Here is a 23,743-nt window from a genome sequence, read left to right on the forward strand (position 1 = left end):
CTCAGAGTCAGAGCTGACATCCCCATCCTGTGGATGGTAGTCACGGTCCTTCATCCCATCATCAACATCATACCCCCCCCCCTCCTCAAAACCCAGAACATCCTCCTCAAACTCCTTGCGGCTAACAGCCCTGAGTTCAATCGCGGCGCCTGGAGCGAAAAGCTCGCTGACTGAGGGTAGGCTGCCCGCTGGGATCGACACTGACACGGCAGACCTTCTGAGGGTGGCTGTAATGTTGCTCCCTGTCCTCTTGCCCTTGCTGCCCCTCCCCCGCTGCCGGTGCCAGCAGACATAGTACAACTTATACGTGATGATGTCACCAGATGATGTGGGGTACTTTTACTTTAATAAAATTGGGGGTTGGACTTTACATCAAATCAGCAGGGAGTGACAGACCGCAGAGTAGACAGACAGTGCACACTGTGTTATGGTTGGCGACCTGGCGGGTACACACGGTGCGTTCTTGCACTCGATTTCCCGCTCCATTCCCGTCGACTCGATTATTTCCGACATATCCGATTTGCGTTTCGATGGATCGTTAGGTCGATTTGGCATACTTTACATGTGAATCGACCTAACGATCCATCGAAACGCAAATCGGACATGTCGGAAATAATCGAGACAACAAGAATCGAGCGGGAAATCGAGTGCGGGAACGCACCGTGTGTACCCGCCAGGCCGCCACCATAACAACTAACTGCAGTACTAACTACAATACAATAACACAGTAATCCTCCTATTCCCATAGCCCCCAACCGTCCCGGATTGGTCGGGATTCTCCCGATTTGGGGGGGCCCTCCCGCTGTCCCGAGCCCCCCCTCTTGAATCCCGGCCGGCTGGGCAGATAATGGAGCCGGAAAAACTGATCGAGGCTACAGCCGCGGTAATGAGGGATGCGGGAGCTTAACTGCTTCCTCCCTCCCTCCCTCTCTCTGAATACCCCCCTATGTATGTCTGTGTGCCCCCCTCCCCTTCCTGTAGGCAGAGTGAGCGCAGCGGAGCGGGCAGTCGGGTCCTCTTACCGCTGATGCACGCCGTGCGTACTGTCTCTCTGGCATCGGACCTCCATGTGCTTCCTGTGACGTCATAGTAAACAGTCTGATGCCAGAGACAGTGTACGCGTGCATCAGCGGTAAGAGGACCCGACTGCCCGCTCCGCTGCGCTCACTCTGCCTACAGGGAGGGGGGACACAGACATACATAGGGGGGTATTCAGAGAGAGAGAGGGAGGGAGGAAGCAGTGAAGCTCCCGCATCCCTCATTACCGCGGCTGGAGCCTCGATCAGTTTTTCCACCTCCATTATCTGCCCAGGCAACCCCCCCCAACCTAAAAGTGGCACCCTCCTCCCCACTCACAGGCACCCTTACCCTCCTCCCCACCCACGGGCAGGGTGTATGAGGGTATACTTATAAAAATAAATATAAGGGTATAAATATTTAATTAAAAAAAATCTTTAAAAAAACGATGGTAGGCGTGTTGGGGGTGTGGTTAGGGGGTGTGGTTAGGGGTGTGGCCAGTGTCCCGGTTTCTTATTTTAAAATGTTGGGAGGTATGTATTCTCTATACTGTCCTGCTGGCCTACACAGACACACACAGACACAGACAGGACCTAACTGAGTGAATGAAAGCAAACAATTATAAGCAAGCTAGCTAAAAAAAAAATCCCTGTGTACAGCACTTGCTAAGCCAGCACTGGAGCAAGTCTGTCAGTGACCAGCCAGCCACGCAAGCAAGGACAATCTGTCTCATCATGCCAGTAGTGTTGTCCGGATCATGAACGATTCGGATCTTTGATCCGAATCTATTTTATGAGTCGATCATCCGAATCATCAAAATGAGTGATTCGGATCGCAAAAGGGGCGGGGCCAGGAGCGACACGCCCCCTCTCAGCGGGCAGCGGGGTCTTGGAAGCAGAGCAGAGATGGATCGCTCTGTTGGAAGGGAGGCAGCCTTGCAGGGAGACAGGTAGATGAGAGAGAGGAGACATGGGTGCCACTGCCAGATATGTGTAGAGCACACATACTGGCTATAACGTGCTGCCCATTACAGGCTGTCTGTTCCGTAGTTGTGCCCAGTGAACACATTGGAAGCTTTTGGCTCAGCATAGCTCAGTAACTTTGCAGACAGTGGGCTCGATTCACAAAGCGGTGATAACCCAGTTATCACGCCTAAAAGACTTTAGGCGTGATGACCTTTTCACCACTGAGTTATCACCGCTTTTTCCTGCTCTTCGCGCGAAGTGTCGGGTGCTGTGAGAGCGCGCGCAAAGTCCCATAGGGCTTAATGGGAGCTTCGCGCGAAGCGTCGGGTGCTGCGCGCGCACTTACGCGCGTACGCGCGGTAACTTCGCGCGAGTTTCTTCTTATCATGCCTAAAGTGAGTTTAGGCGTGATAAGGGCCTTTTCACCAGCGTGCAAACACTTTGCACCGCTTTGTGAATCAAGCCCAGTGTGATTAAAAGGCAATATAATCCTCCTGCACTCGGCACTAAACAGCTGCACTTATCTTCTGGGAATGCTTTCTTTCACTGTGCGACCTTTTCTTTCAAAGTGTACAGATGAACATATAGGTGAAATATATGTAAAGCATATGACTTCAGCATGTGGGTATTACGTGCAAACATTTCTGCTCTCTGCTCGTCCCTCCTCCCTTCTCTGTCCACTCCCTGCCCTCTGTCCATCTTCTCCCCTTCTCTGTGTGTCCACTCCCTCCCCTTCTCCTGTCCACAGACCTGTCCTGCTGTTCATTTCACCCCCGAATGCTTCCAGTAGTAAAATGATCCGAGATTCGGATCAAAGATCCGGATCTCTTCAATGATCCGATTCGAATCATCCGGATCATTGAAAAGATCCGAACTTCCCATCTCTACATGCCAGCCCTCCTTACTATACAGGGGGGCTGGCCAGGGCTCCCTTCTGTGATTGGGTGCCAGGGCTTAGGCTGGTAGGCCTCTGATTGGCTCAATGAGGTCAGGTGGGGCTGGCCAGGGTTCCCGTCTGTGATTGGTTGCTAGGGCTTCTGCTGGGAGCCCTCTGATTGGCTGAATGACATCATCTCCTTAGTTACTTACACTATCCGGATCCGGATATCTGGACGGATACCCGCGGGTACCTGGATTATGCGGCCAGATGTCCGGATAGAATCCGGATAGTGCTATCCGGATAGTGGCCCAGGTATCCGGATCCGGATCCGACCCGGATAGCATAAAAATGGTCGGATACCCGGGTTTATCCGGGTACCCGGGATCCGGATGAGCATCCCTGCTCCCCGATCACTGTCTCATCTCGCTGTACAATCCCTCATCTCACTGTACAATCCCTCATCTCCCCGATCACTATCTCATCTCCTTGTACAAACCCTCATCTCTCTGTACAATCCCTCATCTCACTGTACAATCCCTCATCTCACTGTACAATCCCTCATCTCTCTGTACAATCCCTCATCTCCCCGATCACTGTCTCATCTCCCTGTACAATCCCTCATCTCCCTCTACAATCCCTCATCTCCCTGTACAATCCCTCATCTCACTGTACAATCCCTCATCTCCCTGATCACTGTCTCCTCTCGCTGTACAAACCCTCATCTCCCTGTACAATCCCTCATCTCGCTGTACAATCCCTCATCTCCCCGATCACTGTCTCATCTCCCTGTACAATCCCTCATCTCGCTGTACAATCCCTCATCTCCCGATCCCTGTCTCATCTCCCTGTACAATCCCTCATCTCTCTGTACAATCCCTCATCTCCCCGATCACTGTCTCATCTCCCTGTACAATCCCTCATCTCCCTCTACAATCCCTCATCTCCCTGTACAATCCCTCATCTCACTGTACAATCCCTCATCTCCCTGATCACTGTCTCCTCTCGCTGTACAAACCCTCATCTCCCTGTACAATCCCTCATCTCGCTGTACAATCCCTCATCTCCCCGATCACTGTCTCATCTCCCTGTACAATCCCTCATCTCGCTGTACAATCCCTCATCTCCTGATCCCTGTCTCATCTCCCTGTACAATCCTTCATCTCAGTGTACAATCCCTCATCTCCCCGATCACTGTCTCATCTCCTTGTACAATCCCACTTCTCCCCGATCACTGTCTCATCTCCCTGTACAATCCCTCATCTCCCTGTACAATCCCTCATCTCGCTGTACAATCCCTCATCTCACTGTACAATCCCTCATCTCCCCGATCACTGTCTCATCTCCTTGTACAAACCCTCATCTCCCTGTACAATCCCTCATCTCGCTGTACAATCCCTCATCTCGCTGTACAATCCCTCATCTCCCTGACCACTGTCTCATCTCGCTGTACAAACCCTCATCTCCCTGTACAATCCCTCATCTCCCCGATCACTGTCTCATCTCCCTGTACAATCCCTCATCTCCCCGATCACTGTTTCATCTCCCTGTACAATCCCTCATCTCCCCGATCACTGTCTCATCTTCCTGTACAATCCCTCATCTCGCTGTACAATCCCTCATCTCCCTGACCACTGTCTCATCTCGCTGTACAAACCCTCATCTCACTGTACAATCCCTCATCTTGCTGTACAATCCCTCAGCTCCCCGATCACTGTCTCATCTTGCTGTACAATCCCTCATCTCCCTGTACAATCCCTCATCTCCCCGATCACTGTCTCATCTCCCTGTACAATCCCTCATCTCGCTGTACAATCCCTTATCTCTCTGTACAATCCCTCATCTCCCCGATCACTGTCTTATCTTGCTGTACAAACCCTCATCTCACTGTACAATCCCTCATCTCGCTGTACAATCCCTCATCTCCCCGATCACTGTTTCATCTTCCTGTACAATCCCTCATCTCCCCGATCACTGTCTCATCTCCCTGTACAATCCCTCATCTCCCTGTACAATCCCTCATCTCTCTGTACAATCCCTCATCTCACTGTACAATCCCTCATCTCCCCGATCACTGTCTCATCTTCCTGTACAATCCCTCATCTCGCTGTACAATCCCTCATCTCGCTGTACAATCCCTCATCTCCCTGTACAATCCCTCATCTCCCTGATCACTGTCTCCTCTCGCTGTACAAACCCTCATCTCCCTGTACAATCCCTCATCTCCCTGTACAATCCCTCATCTCCCCGATCACTGTCTCATCTCCCTGTACAATCCCTCTTCTTCCCGATCAGTCTCATCTCCCCGATCACTGTCTCATCTCCTTGTACAATCTCTTATTTCCCCGATCTCTGTCTCATCTCCCTGTACAATCTCTTATTTCCCCGTTCTCTGCCTCATGTCCCTGTACAATCAATCCCTCATCTCCACCACAACCTGATCACTGTTTCATCTTCTTCATTGCTCTTCTGCTCCTGTCTCTCTTTCACTCCCTATTCCCAATGTTTGCCCCCACTCACTCATTGCTCTATTCACTCCCTTCCTCTTCTCTGCTCTATTCGCTCTCTTCCTCTTCTTTGCACTATTCACTCCCTTCATCTTCTCTGCTCTATTCGCTCTCTTTCTCTTCTTTACACTATTCACTCCCTTCCTCTTCCGTTCTATTCGTTCTCGTCCTCTTCTCTGCACTATACACTCTCTTCCTCTTCTCTGCACTATTCACTCTCTTCCTCTTTTCTGCACTATTCACTCTCTTCCTTTTCTGTGCACTATTCACTCTCTTCCTCTTCTTTGCACTATTCGTTCTCTTCCTCTTCTTTGCACTATGCGCTCTCTTCCTCTTCTTTGCACTATGCGCTCTCTTCCTCTTCTTTGCACCATTCACTCTCTTTCTCTTCTCTGCTCTATTTGTTCTCTTCCTCTTCTCTGCACTATTCACACTCTTCCTCTTCTCTGTACTATTCACTCTCTTCCTCTTCTCTGTACTATTCACTCTCTTCCTCTTCTCTGTACTATTCACTCTCTTCCTCTTCTCTGCACTATGCGCTCTCTTCCTCTTCTCTGCACTCTTCACTCTCTTCCTCTTCTCTGTACTATTTACTCTCTTCCTCTTCTCTGCACTATTCACTCTCTTCCTCTTCTCTGCACTATTCGCTCTCTTCCTCTTCTCTGCACTATTCACTCTCTTCCTCCTCTCTGCTCTATTCACTCTCTTCCTCTTCTCTGCACTATTCACTCTCTTCCTCTTCTCTGCTCTATTCACTCTCTTCCTCTTCTCTGCACTATTCACTCTCTTCCTCTTCTGTGCACTATTCACTCTCTTCCTCCTCTCTGCTCTATTCACTCTCTTCCTCTTCTCTGCACTATTCACTCTCTTCCTCTTCTTTGCACTATTCGCTCTCTTCCTCTTCTCTGCACCATTCACTCTCTTTCTCTTCTCTGCTCTATTTGTTCTCTTCCTCTTCTCTGCACTATTCACACTCTTCCTCTTCTCTGTACTATTCACTCTCTTCCTCTTCTCTGTACTATTCATTCTCTTCCTCTTCTCTGCACTATTCACTCTCTTCTTCTTCTCTGCATTATTCACTCTCTTGCTCTTCTCTGCACTATTCACTCTCTTCCTCTTCTTTGCACTATTCACTCTCTTCGTCTTCTTTGCTCTATTCGCTCGCTTCCTCCTCTCTGCTCTATTCGCTCTCTTCCTCCTCTCTGCACTATTCACTCTCTTCCTCTTCTCTGCACTATTCACTCTCTTCCTCTTCTCTGCACTATTCACTCTCTTCCTCTTCTCTGCACTATTCACTCTCTTCCTCTTTTCTGCACTATTCACTCTCTTCCTTTTCTGTGCACTATTCACTCTCTTCCTCTTCTCTGCACTATTCGCTCTCTTCCTCTTCTTTGCTCTATTCGCTTGCTTCCTCCTCTCTGCTCTATTCGCTCTCTTCCTCTTCTCTGCACTATTCACTCTCTTCCTCTTCTCAGCACTATTCACTCTCTTCTTCTTCTCTGCACTATTCACTCTCTTCTTCTCTGCACTATTCACTCTCTTCTTCTTCTCTGCTCTATTCACTCTCTTCCTCTTCTCAGCACTATTCACTCTCTTCTTCTTCTCTGCACTATTCACTCTCTTCTTCTCTGCACTATTCACTCTCTTCTTCTTCTCTGCTCTATTCACTCTCTTCCTCCTCTCTGCACTATTCACTCTCTTCCTCTTCTCTGCACTATTCACTCTCTTCCTCTTCTCTGCACTATTCACTCTCTTCCTCTTCTCTGCACTATTCACTCTCTTCCTCTTTTCTGCACTATTCACTCTCTTCCTTTTCTGTGCACTATTCACTCTCTTCCTTTTCTGTGCACTATTCACTCTCTTCCTCTTCTCTGCACTATTCGCTCTCTTCCTCTTCTTTGCTCTATTCGCTTGCTTCCTCCTCTCTGCTCTATTCGCTCTCTTCCTCTTCTCTGCACTATTCACTCTCTTCCTCTTCTCAGCACTATTCACTCTCTTCTTCTTCTCTGCACTATTCACTCTCTTCTTCTCTGCACTATTCACTCTCTTCTTCTTCTCTGCTCTATTCACTCTCTTCTTCTTCTCTGCACTATTCACTCTCTTCTTTTTCTCTGCACTATTCACACTCTTCCTCTTCTCTGCTCTATTCACTCTCTTCCTCTTCTCTGTACTATTCACTCTCTTCCTCCTCTTCCTCTTCTCATTCTGCACCATTCAATCTTATTATGCTCCTCTCCATCTCATGCCATTTTCTCTTCCTTTGATGATGGACAGCTGATGGGGCCCATTTGGGTGATAAAAATTGATGTTTGTATGGGGATCTTTAGATATTTTCTGCCTAACTCAGGTGAAAAAAAATAAGGATAACTAATTCAGCAATGATATGAACCACATGTAAATATCATTTACGTTGTAAATATCATTTAACAAAAACAGAACTCAGAGGCTTTTGAGCAGAGCAGATTGTCCAAATGATGGTGCTATTGTGGAGGAAATGTTCCCTACAGATGTGCTTGCCTAGTTGGCTGGCAACCTGTAATGAGTTGAACTTACCTGGGGATTCTACCGGCCCCCTGCAGACATGCAATGCCTGCTTCGGGACATAACAATCCTCCGGTCTCCCACCGCAGCTCAGTTTCGATTTCGCAGTCAGTAGCAGGACGCTCCTACCAACGGGAGTGTGAACAAGGATGTGCAGTGGCTGTCGACTTGTAAGTCGGCAAAACCAAAACTGAGCTGCGGCGGGAGACCGGAGGATCATTTTGTCCCGACGTGGGCACAGGATGTCTGTGGGGGGGATGGTAGAAGCCCCAGGTAAGTTCAAATCTTTTTTTTTTTTTAACAGGTTTTCTTTAATCCTTATTTGCTGGAAAGCTGCTCCTGTGTGAACAGATCACAGTCAAATCATTCCAGTCCCCAGCCTGTGTCTCACCACTCCACAAGCAAATCCTTATCTTAGTAGCTAAGCATTGCTGTATTTTACAGACAGGAAGTGAATCAGGATAATGCCATGCACTGGCTAATTTAAAAGAAAAACAGTAAGCTTTCAGGTGGTAAGAATTCGGCAGACTCTTTTCCTGTTGACTGATAATGTTACAACATACAATCAACTGGAGGTAGAGATATTTTTTTTTTGCAAATGTAACTGTCCTCAAGATACATTAATTGCAAGGATTGTGAGGTATTTATGGCAAATAGATGAGACCCTTGGTTTACTTTACGCCTACATAGACTCAGGCTGACATGGAGGGTTGTTTTTTTTTACAGATTGAAGACCCTATACTGTTCACTGTATGCTCCTGGAGCCTGAAACAGTTACGTATGTTACTGAGCGGGAATGGGGAGCAGTCAGTGGGGCGCAGTGATTCCTGGAGGGGGCAGTGCCTCAGTGTAGCACCGCCACTGCTCTGACTCTATACTTCCTTCTCTTGTTTCCCCTGTTCTCTCCTCACTCGTCCTGTGTGTTGTTTTGCTGACTTGGCTTTCTTTCCTGCCTAGCCCCAGTCTCAGCCCCAGAGCTGAATATCTCATGCCTGGGAAGTGGTCGGGCTCTGGTCTCCTGCAGGGTGCTGAACGGGACAGATCCTCAGTTCTCTCTCTCGCTGAATGGAAAGCCTCTGCTGATTGGCTATAACTCCTCCAGGCATGGCGTCAATCACACAGTTTCTATGACGGGTCTTGGGAATTTTTCCTGCTCTGTCACAAACCGGCTGAATGTATCTAAGACAAGCTATGCAAACATGACCTGTCCCGGTGAGTGTCAGTGTGCTGCTTCTTCATTCACGTCAGGACCCTTCAACCCCCATTCTGCATGGCAAATAGCTCAACCACCCCCTGTATGGGAGGTAAGCTTGTGGAAGGTAGAATGAATGACGGTCTCTGCTTTATGCCATATACTGTCGTTTTTGGACTATAAGACTCACTTTCTCTCCCCTAAAAGTGGGGAAAACAGTCACTGCGTCTTATAGTCCAAATGCAGGGAGTTCCTGACTTGTGATCGCTGCCAATACAAACCTCCAACCCACCGCAATGTCGGGGACTCCCTGTACTGTGTCCATGCAGAGGAGGACACAGGGAGACAAACGGAGTACACAGGGGGGCATAGAGGAGGACACAAGGGGGTACACAAGAGGTCATAGAGGAGGACACAAGGTGGACAGAGGCAGACACATGGGAGACACAAGGGTTACATGAGGTACAAAGGGGGCATAATCCACAAGATGCCCCTTCGCCATGAATGCATCAGGTTTAGTGTATATATATATATATATATATATCCCCTGGCTTTTGTCCTCTAAACCTAAGTGCATCTTATGGTCAGGAGCGCCTTATAGTCCGAAAATAAGGTGATCCTCATACTGTTCTGGAGCCCAAAGTCCATCTCCATACTGAGGGGCTTCATGTTCTCCTGCAGCAATGACCTCCGAGGATAATGACCTTCATGTCCTCCTCATGCACAAGCTTCATCTTCTAGATCTGACCTTCATGTCCTCCCCACACACAAGCTTCATCTTCTAGATCTGACCTTCATGTCCTCCCCACAGACAAGCTTCATCTTCTAGATGTGACCTTCATGTCCTCCTCACAGACAAGCTCCATCTTCTAGATGTGACTTTCATGTCCTCCTTGAAGGTGAAATCCGCCTCTGGGCAGAGGGACCTGTAGAACAAGCCTCCCCTCCAGGCTGAGTAACCTTCAATAGCATGAACAATGTATGTAATATAGATCCCATTACTGAGATGCATAACATTGGTATTAGTGTTGGGCGAACACCTGGATGTTCGGGTTCGGGCCGAACATGGGCCAGATGTTCGGCATGTTCGGTCCGAACGCCGAACTCAATGGAAGTCAATGGGACCCCCGAACATGCCCCTTTTTCGGGGCCCTATGGGGTCGCAGGCATAAGGGGGGAGCATGCCCCGATCGCGGGGGGGGGGGGGGGGGCGGAAATTCCCCCCACCCCCTCCGCTAGCGCCCCCCCCTCTGCCCGCTTCCCCATAAAAAAAGTTTAAGGCAAGTTAAATAGTACTTGGTGGCTGGCACTGGCAGTGGAGTGAGGAGGAGGAGGAGTCCGAGTAGCAGAGTGACGCGTACCCTCGTATGCAGAGGACGTGAGGTCAGAGAAAGGGCGGAAGTACCACAAGGGTACTACCGCTGAACCGCCCGCTGCCCGGCCTCAACGCGTCACTCTGCTACTCGGACTCCTCCTCCTCACTCCACTGCCAGTGCCAGCCACCAAGTACTATTTAACTTGCCTTAAACTTTTGTATGGGGAAGCGGGCAGAGGGGGGAGCGCTAGCGGAGGGGGTGGGGGGAATTTCCGACCCCCCCCCCCGCGATCGGGGCATGGTCCCCCCTTATGCCTGCGACCCCATAGGGGGGCCGTATTGCGGCATGTTCGGGCGAACAGGGCCCTGTTCGGCGGCCGTTCAGTAGTTCGGGGCGAACCCGAACTTAAAAGGCCGAACACCATCAGGTGTTCGGCCGAACTCGAACATCACCCGAACAGGGTGATGTTCTGCAGAACCCGAACAGTGGCGAACACTGTTCGCCCAACACTAATTGGTATAATCACCATGCATCATCTGCTGACCACAGGTCCTTCTGCCCCCAGTATTAGGTAGCTCCCATTCTCAGTAGAGATAGCCAGATGTGCCCTGGCTATCTATACTGGGGAGGGGGGCTATTTAATACTAGAGACACACCTAATACTGGGGGCACATCTGGCTATCTCTACTGGGGAGGGGGGGGCTACTTAAAGGGAACCAGAGATGAAATTAAGAAAAGCTTTTATACATACCTGGGGCTTCCTCCTATCTGCCTGGATCGCTCCCACGCTGCCATTCTCCGCTGCCCGCAGCTATGAGACCTGGGTCCCCGCACTGCTGTCAGTCGGAGCCAGTCTAGCGTAGGAGAAGTGCGCTGTTTGCGTATCTCTGCAGCAGTCACTGGAGAGATACGTAGAGGGCGCTCTTTTCCTGCGTAGGCTGGCTCCGATGTCGTAAGTGACGGGAATCGTTTCTCGTAGCTGCAGGCAGCGGAGGACGGCGGGATGGGAGCGATCCAGGCGGATGGGGCTGGAGGAAGCCCCAGGTAGGTATAACATCTTTTCTTAATTTTATGTGCCCCTAGTGACAGCACTGGGTATGCTGTAGCCCCTCCTCCTAATTATCAGTAGGCAGGATATGGGCCATTGGCTTTATTACAGGCAGCAGGGATGTATAGATTATAGGGTGAATGAACATCATCAGCTTTATTATTGGACGATGGGCTAATTGGCTTCTCTTGTTTCAGAAGTTTCGTGTCTCAGCTGTCTGACGAAGTCATTGATTGGTGGCTCCATAGCGCTGATTGTGACGTTACCCCCCCTCTTCATCCATCACTGGTACGCTCTGCCACGCAGCAAGAAGCAAGCGTAGAGTCCACACAGAGGGTGTCTCTTCATAGACTGGCGGACGAAGGAGTCATCCATGTTACGGACACGAAACTGACTTCTGTGTGCCACAAAAAACTGCAATAAACTGCGTGGCCTGCGGGAGGCGCCGTTACGTATAAACCTGTATATATAATCTACTGAGACTTACCTGATCCGGAAATCAGCGCAGAGCAGGAGTGATCCTGCATTGCCTCAGCTTACCTTGTATTTGTGCCAATAAACACCAGTCTTCCATTCCACAGTGTTCCTCCCACAGGCTGCCTGCAGGATCAGGAGATCACAGCTGATACTGGTCACTGCAGAAAATAAACAACAAGGACTCCTGCTCTGTGTGGATAATTACTCATGTAGGAAGAGGACAATAGTGTCAGGGAGCATAATACACATGCTGGGCTTGGAAAGCAGTGCACTCTGTGCTGACGGCTCTGGCCTAACACTGCTACTGCCTATAGAGCGCCCCCTAATGGCTGCAGCTCCAGCCTAACACTGCTACTGCCTACTGAGCGCCCCCTAGTGGCTGCAGCTCCAGCCTAACACTGCTACTGCCTATAGAGCGCCCCCTAATGGCTGCAGCTCCAGCCTAACACTGCTACTGCCTACTGAGCACCCCCTAGTGGCTGCAGGTCAAGCGCAAGTCCACCAAGAGAAATGTGCAATATAAATGTTCTGTGTCTTGTCTTTCTTCCAGGGATGAGCAGAAACTACGCCAGTGCGAATTTACGCATCATAGTTCGTAGACAAAGTTTCAAAACTACGCTTACAAATTTACACGTAGCGAAGTACCGCTACGCATAGCTTACGCCCGCTATGCGTAGGTAACATCTGTATTGCAAATTAAATTACGAATGCATTACTCGCGCCTATTTTTCCGCGTACGACTGTATGCATTCGCATTGGGAAGGGGAACGCACGCATAGAAGAGTTCCCAGTACAAGCATTTAAAGAGGAATTGATGCAGACATTTTTCCACATAAGGGCATCAGTGTCCACATACACTACGCTTCGCACTATGCGTAATTGCGTATATTAATGCGTAGTCTACGAAATGCATACAAAGCAAATATTTTATTTCTAAGCCGTAGTTTGGCGAAGCGTAATTGCGTAAAACTATGCGTGGTTCCAGCGTAGCGAAGTTGGCTGACTATGACCATCCCTGCAGTTTCTTCAGCTCAGATAGCAGGCCCTGCTATGAGTCAGGTTACACCGCACTGCAGACTGACTCACATAGGAGGAATATTCCCCACCCCAGCAAACATTGACAACATCAGGGCAGATTCACTAACTAGCAGTACAATTCTTGTGCACTGACAGCGCATATAGAGAGTTTATATTTATGCAAAGTACATAATGGGCTTTTTTCGTAAAATTTGCAGCTTGCCTGCCTTACTTACACAAAGCTCACATTTCTTGCATGATGCATGTTATGCCCAGGCATGGTCGGAAGAGCCCATTTCCGTTTCCGGGACAATTCCGCATTCCGTCATATAGAAATTCCGTTACCGTTCCATTCCAACGGTATTCGGGGCTGTTCCGCGAAATTCCGACATATACGGAATTCCGTCGGAAAAATGTTAATCTCTCTCTCCTCCTACTCCATCCATCCATCCTCTTATATTATGCAGTAGGGAATTGCAGATTTTCAAAACAGCTTATATACCATAGCTGGGATTTGAACCCAGGACGCAGTGTGTAGTAGGTAGCTGTCTTAACCTCTAGACCATGACCCACACTACACTACCCCCCATCCCTCCCACCCCAGCCGTCACACACTGATTGCTATTACACTAAGAGGTGCCCCAGCCCCTCCCCCCCCCCCTCCCCAACACCTTAATCTCTACTTATCTGGCTTGCAGTCGCTGCCATGTATCACCTTTTCTTATTTCTTTCTGCTTCAAACACAATTGGGAATGACAGCTAAATGAATTGTGCACCCCCTCCTACACTGCGCCCTGAGGCTGCAGCCTCTCCAGCCTCTGCCTGGCCCTGAGTGTGGTTCATGGTTTAGAGGGTAAGACAGATACCTACTACACACTGCGTCCTGGGTTCAAATCCCAGCTATGGTATATAAGCATGCTTTTCAAAAAGTACAAATCCTTAATCATGCTACTTTTTCTATCGAATTGATCATAATGGTAGTATGGTTTATGCTAGGCCAGCTTTAGCATGTCGTGTGGGTCATGGTCTAGAGGTTAAGACAGATACCTACTACACACTATGTCCTGGGTTCAAATCCCAGCTATGGTATATAAGCTGTTTTGAAAATCTGCAATTCCCTACTGCATGATATAAGAGGATGGATGGATGGATGGATGGAGGAGGAGAAGAATTATAAAATTTCTGCGGAATTCCGTTTTGTCTACCGGAATTGGAATTAACCTAATTCCGGTCGGAATCACGGAATCTATAATTCCGCTGAATTTTCCGAGCATCCCTAGTTATGCCCCAATCTGCTGCACTGGGAGCTGTTTCCTGACTTAGGGGGCCTCTGGGTAGCCGGGCACTGCTGGGCTGTTTGTTAGGAAGACCAGGATACAGCCTTATTGTCATGGTACCTCCCTGAATACTATGAGGGTCACCGAGAAGGTAACACCTGTTTGCTTGTATCTGCCAGGCAAGGTTTCAGTGTAATATTACTTCCATCTGTCACGTTATCCTCTTCTCTCCCTGCACTGCTTGTCACATGACTGCAGAACTTCGGTAACTGTTTGTTCAGCAGCAATAACATGAAGCTCCGCCCCATCTCTGATCCCTCCATCCCATAGGTGAGGAGTGTGATGTTACTACAACAAAGGGATTGAAAATTGTAAAGAGTTAGGATAAATGCTTAAAGAGTAACTGTTAGCCCCCAAATTGAAATTTAAAACACTATTGCAATGTTTTATTTATTATATAAGTGAGCCAAAAAGCCAATGTAGAAGTTAAAAATCAATCTAATTTTGTTACTATGTAACCTTTCCCCCCAGCTCCGGACGCAAGCCGCATATCAGATACTGTAGCATGCAGAGCATGCCTATGTCTGGCCGACCCCCCTCTCCCCCCCAGGACCAGGTGCCAATATATTCTCCCCACCGCAGCTGACTTTTTAACTTCTACATTGGCTTTTTGGCTCACTTATATAATAAATAAAACATTGCAATAGTGTTTTAAATTTCAATTTGGGGGCTAACAGTTACTCTTTAACGTGTACCTGTAGGGAAAACAGTGCCCCTACAGGGTACTCACCTCAGGAGGGGAAGCCTGGGGATCCTAATGAAGCTTCCTCTGTCTTCCTCCACCGTGCCGCTTGCACTGCACCTGCGCAGTAGCCGGGATCTGCTCAGGCCCCAGCAGAATAAGCTGAGCCCTCTCGGGTCTGTGGTACTGTGCAGGTGCAGGTGCAGTCAGTGTGGCAGCACTTCTGGGGTCTCTGCTCGCAAACAGCTCAGTGGAGGAAGCATCTGGTGGATCCCCAGGCTTCCCCCTCCTGACTGAGGTGAGTATCTGGTTTTCCTCCAAAAGAAACTCAAAAATGTACTTTAAATAAAGGAGGTGATTGTGTGGAGAAATAACAAGAAGTCACACTGGGCTTAATTCTTTAAACGGCGCTGTTAGCACGAGAAGTGCCGCTCACGGACATTTGCACGCGATAACGTGTACTTTTGCGCGCGATCAGACGCCGACCGTGCGCAAAAGTCCGCGTTGTTTGTTGTACAATGTTTCTTTAGCTGATTAAAGTGGGCCTGAACTCAGAACTTCCTCTCTGCTGTATAAGGTAAGCAGCAGCATAATAACCTTTAAAGAAAAACATTTCTTTGTTACAGGTGATACAAGTCCTGCAATAAATCTGCAGTGTGTCTACTTCCTGCTTTCATGGAAGCAGACATAGGGTTAACATCCTGTGCTTACAAATTAGATGTTCTGTCATGGCAGTCAGGTGACACAGCTGAGGGATCAAGTTACAACGCTGATTAGTCACAGATGTGGAGGAATTAGGCTTAATTCTCTAAATACATATGAGATGCATTTTTCTATATTTTCTTTCTGTCCTGTGCAAGAGGTCAGCTCCACTTGAAATGAAAGTGGCTGTTACTTTCCAAATAACTCTTATATATATTTGAAAATGATTCTGGTTTAAAATAAAAAATAAACAAAACAAAAATAAAGCTTCTATGTGAAGTGAACTTGTGAACGCACATTAAGGCAGTTCTTACCAGGGCAGTTCTTACCAGGGCAGTTCTTACCAGTTCTTACCAGGGTCGCTGCCAGGGCCTTCAGAATGGGGCCCGGGTGAGTATGGGGCCCGAGCGTGTGTGCAGCTGTGTGTGTGTGCTTTGTGCAGAGCCATGCTAACAGAGCGGCTGGAAAAGTGATGCACACAGGGCAGGATGTGGTCACGCTTCCTCCTCTCTCCCCCTGGTGGCAGCACAGAAGGCATAGGCTGGATGGGAGAGAGGGGGCGGAGCACCATGCAGAAACACACTGCTATTTAGCATACCGTGCAACGCAGGTGTCTCTGCATGAGGCTCCGCCCCCTCTCTCCTTTACAGCCTATGCCTAACCTGCCGCTGCTGTTAAAGTTTGGGGGAGCGAGGAGGAAGTGTAACCACATCCTGCCCTGCCGTGCGTGTCTCTAGCCCCTCCTCCAGCTTCAGGAGCATCAGCAAGGTGCTGGAAGAAGGAGCAGGTGAGTCAGAGCCCCTCCCCACGTGTCTGCGGCCCCTCCTCCAGCACCAGGAGAATCAGTGAGGCTCTGGAGGAAGGAGCAGGTGAGTCAGAGCCCCTCCCCACGTGTCTGCAGCCCCTCCTCCAGCACCAGGAGCGTCAGCGAGGCTCTGGAAGAAGAAGCAGGTGAGTTAGAGCCCCTCCCCACGTGTCTTCAGCCCCTCCTCCAGCACCAGGAGCGTCAGCGAGGCTCTGGAAGAAGAAGCAGGTGAGTCAGAGCCCCTCCCCACATGTCTGCAGCCCCTCCTCCAGCACCAGGAGCATCAGCGAGGCTCTGGAAGAAGAAGCAGGTGAGTTAGAGCCCCTCCCCACGTGTCTCCACTCCTCCAGCACCAGGAGCGTCAGCGAGGCTCTGGAAGAAGAAGCAGGTGAGTCAGAGCCCCTCCCCACGTGTCTCCAGCCACTCCTCCAGCACCTGGAGCGTCAGCAAGGCTCTGGAAGAAGAAGCAAGTGAGTCAGAGCCCCTCCCCACGTGTCTCCAGCCACTCCTCCAGCCCCAGGAGCATCAGCAAGGCTCTGGAAGAAGAAGCAGGTGAGTCAGAGCCCCTCCCCACATGTCTCTAGCCCCTCCTCCAGCACCTGGAGCGTCAGCAAGGCTCTGGAAGAAGAAGCAAGTGAGTCAGAGTCCCTCCCCTCGTGTCTCAAGCCACTCCTCCAGCCCCAGTAGTGTCAGCGAGGTGCTGCAAGAAGAAGCCCCTCTGAGGGGCAGTTAGTGAAAAGACAATATACTCTGTACAGGGCTGTGGAAGATGTCAGTGCTATATAAATCTATATATATATAATAGAGTAAGTGCCTCAACCTTCAAGCAAGAAGAAGAAGTAGCGCCCTGCCCCAGGGCCGGTCCAAGCAAGAAGAAGAGTAGCAGTGGCTGAATAGAGTACTGGTTAAAGGGGAACTGAAGTCAGAGGTATACGGAGGCTGCCATATTTATTTCCTTTTAATCAATACCAGTTGCCTGGCAGCCCTGCTGGTCTATTTCTCTGCAGTAGTATCTGAATAACACCAGAAACAAGCATGCAGCTAGTCTTGTCAGATCTGACTTTAAAGTCTGAAACACCTGATCTGCTGCATGCTTGTTCAGGGGCTATGGCTAATAGTATTAGAGGCAAAGGATCAGCAGGACAGCCAGGCAACTGGTATTGCTTAAAAGGAAATAAACATGGCAGCCTCCATATACCTCTCTCTTCAGTTCCCCTTTAAGGGCACTGCCTTTGATATGGGAGGCCAGGGTTCGAATCCTGGCTAGGGTCAGTACCTATTCAGTAAGGAGTTCAAGGCAAGACTGCCTAACACTGCAGGGTGGCCTACTGAGCACGTCCCAGTGGCTGCACCTCTTGAGCGCTTTGAGTCCGATGGGAAAAAAGCGCTATATAAATGTTTGCATTTTTATTATTATTAAGTAGCGCCCTGCCCCCAGGGGAGGTCCTAGACTTGCCGCCAAGCTGGAAGGGGTAGCGGGCAGGAAGGGGGTATTGGGCACAGTGGCAGGGAGGGGGGTCAGACCCCCCCTCCCTCACCTGGGTCCCCCATCTGCGCTCCCCCTCTAGCTTAAGTTCAGCAGCAGCCGCCGCTATTAGTAAGAGGCAGCGGCGGGGATGACTCACCTCTTCCGGGCTCCAGCGTGCGTTCCACTGTCATCACTTCCTGCAATGCCGCCCATTGTATTGTAAGTGGACAAACATTGCAGGAAGTGACGACAGTGGAACGCACGATGGAACGCGGAAGAGGTGAGTCATCCCCGCCCGCTGCCTCTTACTAATAGCAGAGGCTGCTGTGCTTAAGCTGGAGGGGGAGTGCAGATCAGGGACCCAGGTGAGGGAGGGGGGTCCGACCCCTCTCCCTGCCGCAGTGCCCAATACCCCCTTCCTGCCTGCTACCCTCTTATGCTACGCTGCGGGTCGGCTAGTACTAAATAATAACAATAATACTGGTGACTGAAATGTGCTGAAAACTGAAGGGTGAGCTCCAAAGCTTTCCTTTTACTCAGTGACACCATCCACCCCTCTAACGACCAAAGGGGAGTCTGGGAGGTGTGACACGGGTCATATCAGAATATAGTGAAGGCTATTAGTGAATTAGTGATTGTTTTTATGTGCTGCACCCACGGCTAAAACTTAAAGAGGAGCTGTGGTGAACATAATATCATAAATACAATTGCTTATTTTTTAACAATATTCATTTACAGATGATTTAGTCAGTGTTTGCCCGTTGTAAGATCTTTCCTCTCCCTGATTTACATTCTGACATTTAACACTTGGTGGCGACATCTTTAGTCCTGTCAGGTGCAGCTCTGTGGAATGTTTCCATACTCTGTGTTCCAAAACCAGTAGAAATAATAACTGGTATCCCAGAATGCTCTGAGAGGAGAATTCCACATGGCCTAGCAAATTAACATAAAAGTGGGTATCCTGAATAATTTACTGCACGGTATGCCAGTAGTGTGTCACTTTAAAAAAAAAAAAACCAGGACAGGTTCTCCCTGAAGGTGCTTCAGTCACATCTCTGCAATCCTCACTATGCTCTAATATGACCCAGACAAAGGACAGCAGAATTTCCCACCAAACAGCAGACACTGAGTAATAACCTCACGTCCTCTGGCCACACAGTGATGAGTGAATGATCCCCTGATGCTGGGAGAGGTGACACTCTATGATGGAACCTCACACCTCGAGTCTGTAGTGTGTTGTGCTCACTTCACAAGTGGTCTCCTCTTCTGAGTAATCTGCGATCTGACGGCAGGAAGACAGATACAGATCGCTTCAGAGTGACAATGACGAATGGCCGGCAGGATGTGGTGTGAGATTGTCACCTTCATATACCGAGGCGCTTCCACAGCAATACAGAGACCCGTCATACCGACCAGGGCCCCTCACCTGCCCTCAAGTACCACCAACATGTTCTGCAGAAAACTGCACAGAGTCACACGGGAGGTAATCAGTGTCTCAGCAGTAGTGTTGGGCGAACATCTAGATGTTCGGGTTCGGGCCGAACAGGCCGAACATGGCCGCGATGTTCGGGTGTTCGACCCGAACTCCGAACATAATGGAAGTCAATGGGGACCCGAATTTTTGTGGTTTGTAAAGCCTCCTTACATGCTACATACCCCAAATTTACAGGGTATGTGCACCTTGGGAGTGGGTACAAGAGGAAAAAAAAATTTAGCAAAAAGAGCTTATAGTTTTTGAGAAAATCGATTTTAAAGTTTCAAAGGGAAAACTGTCTTTTAAATGCGGGAAATGTCTGTTTTCTTTGCACAGGTAACATGCTTTTTGTCGGCATGCAGTCATAAATGTAATACATATAAGAGGTTCCAGGAAAAGGGACCGGTAATGCTAACCCAGCAGCAGCACACGTGATGGAACAGGAGGAGGGTGGCGCAGGAGGAGAAGGCCACGCTTTGAGACACAACAACCCAGGCCTTGCATGAGGACAAGAAGCGTGCGGATAGCATGCTTTGTACCACCATGCAGTCATAAATGTAATAAAGATAAGTGGTTCAATAAACAGGGACCACGCGGCAACGCTAACCCAGCAGCAGCACACGTGATGGAACAGGAGGAGGCGCAGGAGGAGAAGGCCACGCTTTGTGAGACACAACAACCCAGGCCTTGCATGAGGACAAAAAGCGTGCGGATAGCATGCTTTGTACCGCCATGTAGTCATAAATGTAATAAAGATAAGAGGTTCCATAAACAGGGACCGGCAACGGTAACCCAGCAGCAGCAGCAGCAGCAGCAGCACACGTGATGGAACAGGAGGAGGCGCAGGAGGAGAAGGCCACGCTTTGTGAGACACAACAACCCAGGCCTTGCATGAGGACAAAAAGCGTGCGGATAGCATGCTTTGTACCGCCATGTAGTCATAAATGTAATAAAGATAAGAGGTTCCATAAACAGGGACCGGCAACGGTAACCCAGCAGCAGCAGCAGCAGCAGCAGCACACGTGATGGAACAGGAGGAGGCGCAGGAGGAGAAGGCCACGCTTTGTGAGACACAACAACCCAGGCCTTGCATGAGGACAAAAAGCGTGCGGATATAGCAGCAATGCTTTTTGCCGCCATGCAGTCATAAATGTAATACAGATGAGAGGTTCAATAAACAGGGACCGGAAACGCTAAACCATCCCAGATGTTCATCGGTCATGTTACTTGGTTGGGGTCCAGGAGTGTTGCGTAGTCGTTTCCAATCCAGGATTGATTCATTTTAATTTGAGTCAGACGGTCTGCATTTTCTGTGGAGAGGCGGATACGCCGATCTGTGATGATGCCTCCGGCAGCACTGAAACAGCGTTCCGACATAACGCTGGCTGCCGGGCAAGCCAGCACCTCTATTGCGTACATTGCCAGTTCGTGCCAGGTGTCTAGCTTCATGCCCGGTTTCAGGTCCAGCGGTGCCAGCCACAAATCCGTCTGTTCCTTTATTCCCCTCCAAATTTCCTCCCCTGTGTGCTGCTTATCCCCAAGGCAGATCAGCTTCAGCAACGCTTGCTGACGCATGCCAACAGCTGTGCTGCACTGCTTCCACGATCCTACTGCTGCTGGTGCTGGGTTAGCATTTCCGGATGAGGTACAGCTTTGAGATGCGTTGGAGGAGAAGGAGTCAGAGAGGTAGGTGCTGCTGTTGTTATCCAGCTGTTTGCGGCGTGGGCAACACCCGCGCCGTAGCAGGTGAGGAATCGCTGCCAGGCTCCACAAGGTTCACCCAGTGCGCGGTAAGGGAGATGTATCGACCCTGGCCGAACGCACTCGTCCAGGTGTCAGTGGTGAGGTGAACCTTGCAGGCAACGGCATTCTTCAAGCTTCGGGTTATTTAGCTGACCACGTGCTCATGCAACTCAGGCACTGCAGAGCGCGCAAAGTGGTAGCGGCTGGGAACCACGTAACGTGGGATGGCCACTGACATCATGCCCTTGAAGCTGTTTGTCTCCACCACTCGATATGGCAGCATTTCGCAGGCCAGAAGCTTGGCTATGCTGGCTGGCTGTTACTGCCACGGCCCGGGGGTCATTTGCTGGCAATTTCCTCTTGTGCTCAAACATCTCAGAGACAGACAACTCAACCGTAGCGCTGCACACCGAAGGGCTGTTGGTTGTTGTGTTTGATGAACACTGGGAGACCTCAAGAGCACTAGTCCGGAAAGTGACAGTGTCAGCATCGTCTGATGTTTGTGAATGTTGTGAACCACGCAATGGCTGGGCTACTGCTGCTGCTGAGGCGGGTCTGGTGGTGAGTCTGGTGAACCCAAGGGAGGCAGTGTTGCTGGTGGTACCCTGTCCTGCCGCGTTTGCCCACAGAGTGGGATGTTTGGATAGAATGTGGCGGCTCATGCTGGTGGTGGAGAGGTTGTTAATACTTTTCCCCCTGCTCAGGCGGGTCTTGCACACCTTGCAAATCGCCATGGTAACATCCTCAGTGCAGTCTTCAAAGAAAGCCCAGACTTTAACTGGCTGAGGACTCGGACCTCGTGCGTGATGTGCTGGTGCTGCTTAACCCACTGCTGGACGCTTGAGAGGTCATCCAAGTAATTATCTGGTCCTGTTCTTTTGGATCTGTGAGGGTTGTTGTCCTGGACAACATGGGCAGTATTGAGTGGGTTTTCTTGGGTGCTCCCCTGTGGCCTGTACGTGAACCGTCAGGGGAAACACCTCTTCCCTTGCCCCTCCCTCTTTCACCGGATTTCTTCCTCATTTCACTTATCCTTAAAGTACACGCTGACTGGCAGCAGTACAGTGGCAGTACAGAAATGCTATACAGTGGTGGGTGAGCGGTGTACCACTATTGTCAGCAGTGACACAGAGCACAATGCTATACAGTGGCGGGTGAGCGGTGTACTACTGTTCCCAGCAGACACAGAGTGGAAGTAAACACAATGCTATATAGTGTGGCTGAGCCGTGTACACAGAGTGGCATTAAACACAATGCTATATAGTCTGCTATATAGTCACCCCGAACAGGGTGATGTTCTGCAGAACCCGAACAGTGGCAAACACTGTTCGCCCAACACTACTGGGAGGGAACGCAGATTTTAGTACCTAAACACACGATACAACATGTTTTCCGGGGTCGGACTCTGAGGCACATACAGATGGTCCCGATCATCATCCTCATCATACAACTCTTCTCCTGAGTCTGACCCACCCACCACCTCTGCCACCCCAACATCCCCAGACACAGACCCCTCATCGTCCTCAACATTAACTTGGGATGCTGGCCTGAGCCAGACCTCCTCCTCCACATCAGGCCCCATCATCTCCTCAATGGCAGCCCTCATTAATCGCTCTGGCGACGGACTGATGGACACAACGTTCTCCTCCGGGGAGGGCTGCTGCTGACCACTGGCTGCTGGGGTGGATGTTATAGCTTGCGTGGGGCGTTGGCTGTTGCTGTTGTTGGGAGTGCTGCTCACAGCGGAGGTCTCTGGGGAACTCATGTTGAGCTCATATAGTGGTTGACGGTGAGTGGAGTATTACTGATCCCAGCAATATACACACTGACTGGCAGAGTACGCAATGCTATATAGTGTGGCTGAGCGGTGTACACAGAGTGGCAGTAAACACAATGCTATATAGTCTGGCTGAGCGAGCGGTGTACTACTGTTCCCAGCAGAATCAGAGTGGCAGTAAACAATGGTATATAGTCTGGCTGAGCGGTGTACACAGAGTGTCAGTAAACAATGGTATATAGTCTGGCTGAGCGAGCGGTGTACTACTGTTCCCAGCAGAATCAGAGTGGCAGTAAACAATGGTATATAGTCTGGCTGAGCGGTGTACACAGAGTGTCAGTAAACAATGGTATATAGTCTGGCTGAGCGGTGTACACACAATGCTATATAGTCTGCTATATAGTGTCAGTAAACAATGGTATATAGTCTGGCTGAGCGAGCGGTGTACTACTGTTCCCAGCAGAATCAGAGTGGCAGTAAACAATGGTATATAGTCTGGCTGAGCGGTGTACACAGAGTGTCAGTAAACAATGGTATATAGTCTGGCTGAGCGAGCGGTGTACTACTGTTCCCAGCAGAATCAGAGTGGCAGTAAACAATGGTATATAGTCTGGCTGAGCGGTGTACACAGAGTGTCAGTAAACAATGGTATATAGTCTGGCTGAGCGAGCGGTGTACTACTGTTCCCAGCAGAATCAGAGTGGCAGTAAACAATGGTATATAGTCTGGCTGAGCGGTGTACACAGAGTGTCAGTAAACAATGGTATATAGTCTGGCTGAGCGGTGTACACACAATGC

At 49.7% G+C, this 23,743-nt stretch overlaps 1 protein-coding gene across 3 annotated transcripts in view; it reads left to right on the plus strand.

Moving 5' to 3' along the window:
* The window catches only part of LOC137547429 (uncharacterized), a 309,151-nt gene extending 296,499 nt beyond the window's left edge, over positions 1-12,652 (plus strand). For 2 of the 3 annotated variants that reach the window (XM_068271011.1, XM_068271010.1), the window contains 2 exons: positions 8,865-9,119; positions 11,661-12,652. In XM_068271011.1, the coding sequence (XP_068127112.1) occupies positions 8,865-9,119; positions 11,661-11,785 (380 nt within the window). In that variant the 3' untranslated portion in view covers positions 11,786-12,652. The remainder of the gene's footprint in view (positions 1-8,864; positions 9,120-11,660) is intronic. The other variant, XM_068271012.1, reaches the window with a different exon arrangement.
* The last annotated feature ends 11,091 nt before the right edge of the window (positions 12,653-23,743 follow it).

The sequence above is a fragment of the Hyperolius riggenbachi genome, chromosome 2 (assembly GCF_040937935.1).
Source record: "Hyperolius riggenbachi isolate aHypRig1 chromosome 2, aHypRig1.pri, whole genome shotgun sequence".
NCBI lineage: Eukaryota > Metazoa > Chordata > Amphibia > Anura > Hyperoliidae > Hyperolius > Hyperolius riggenbachi.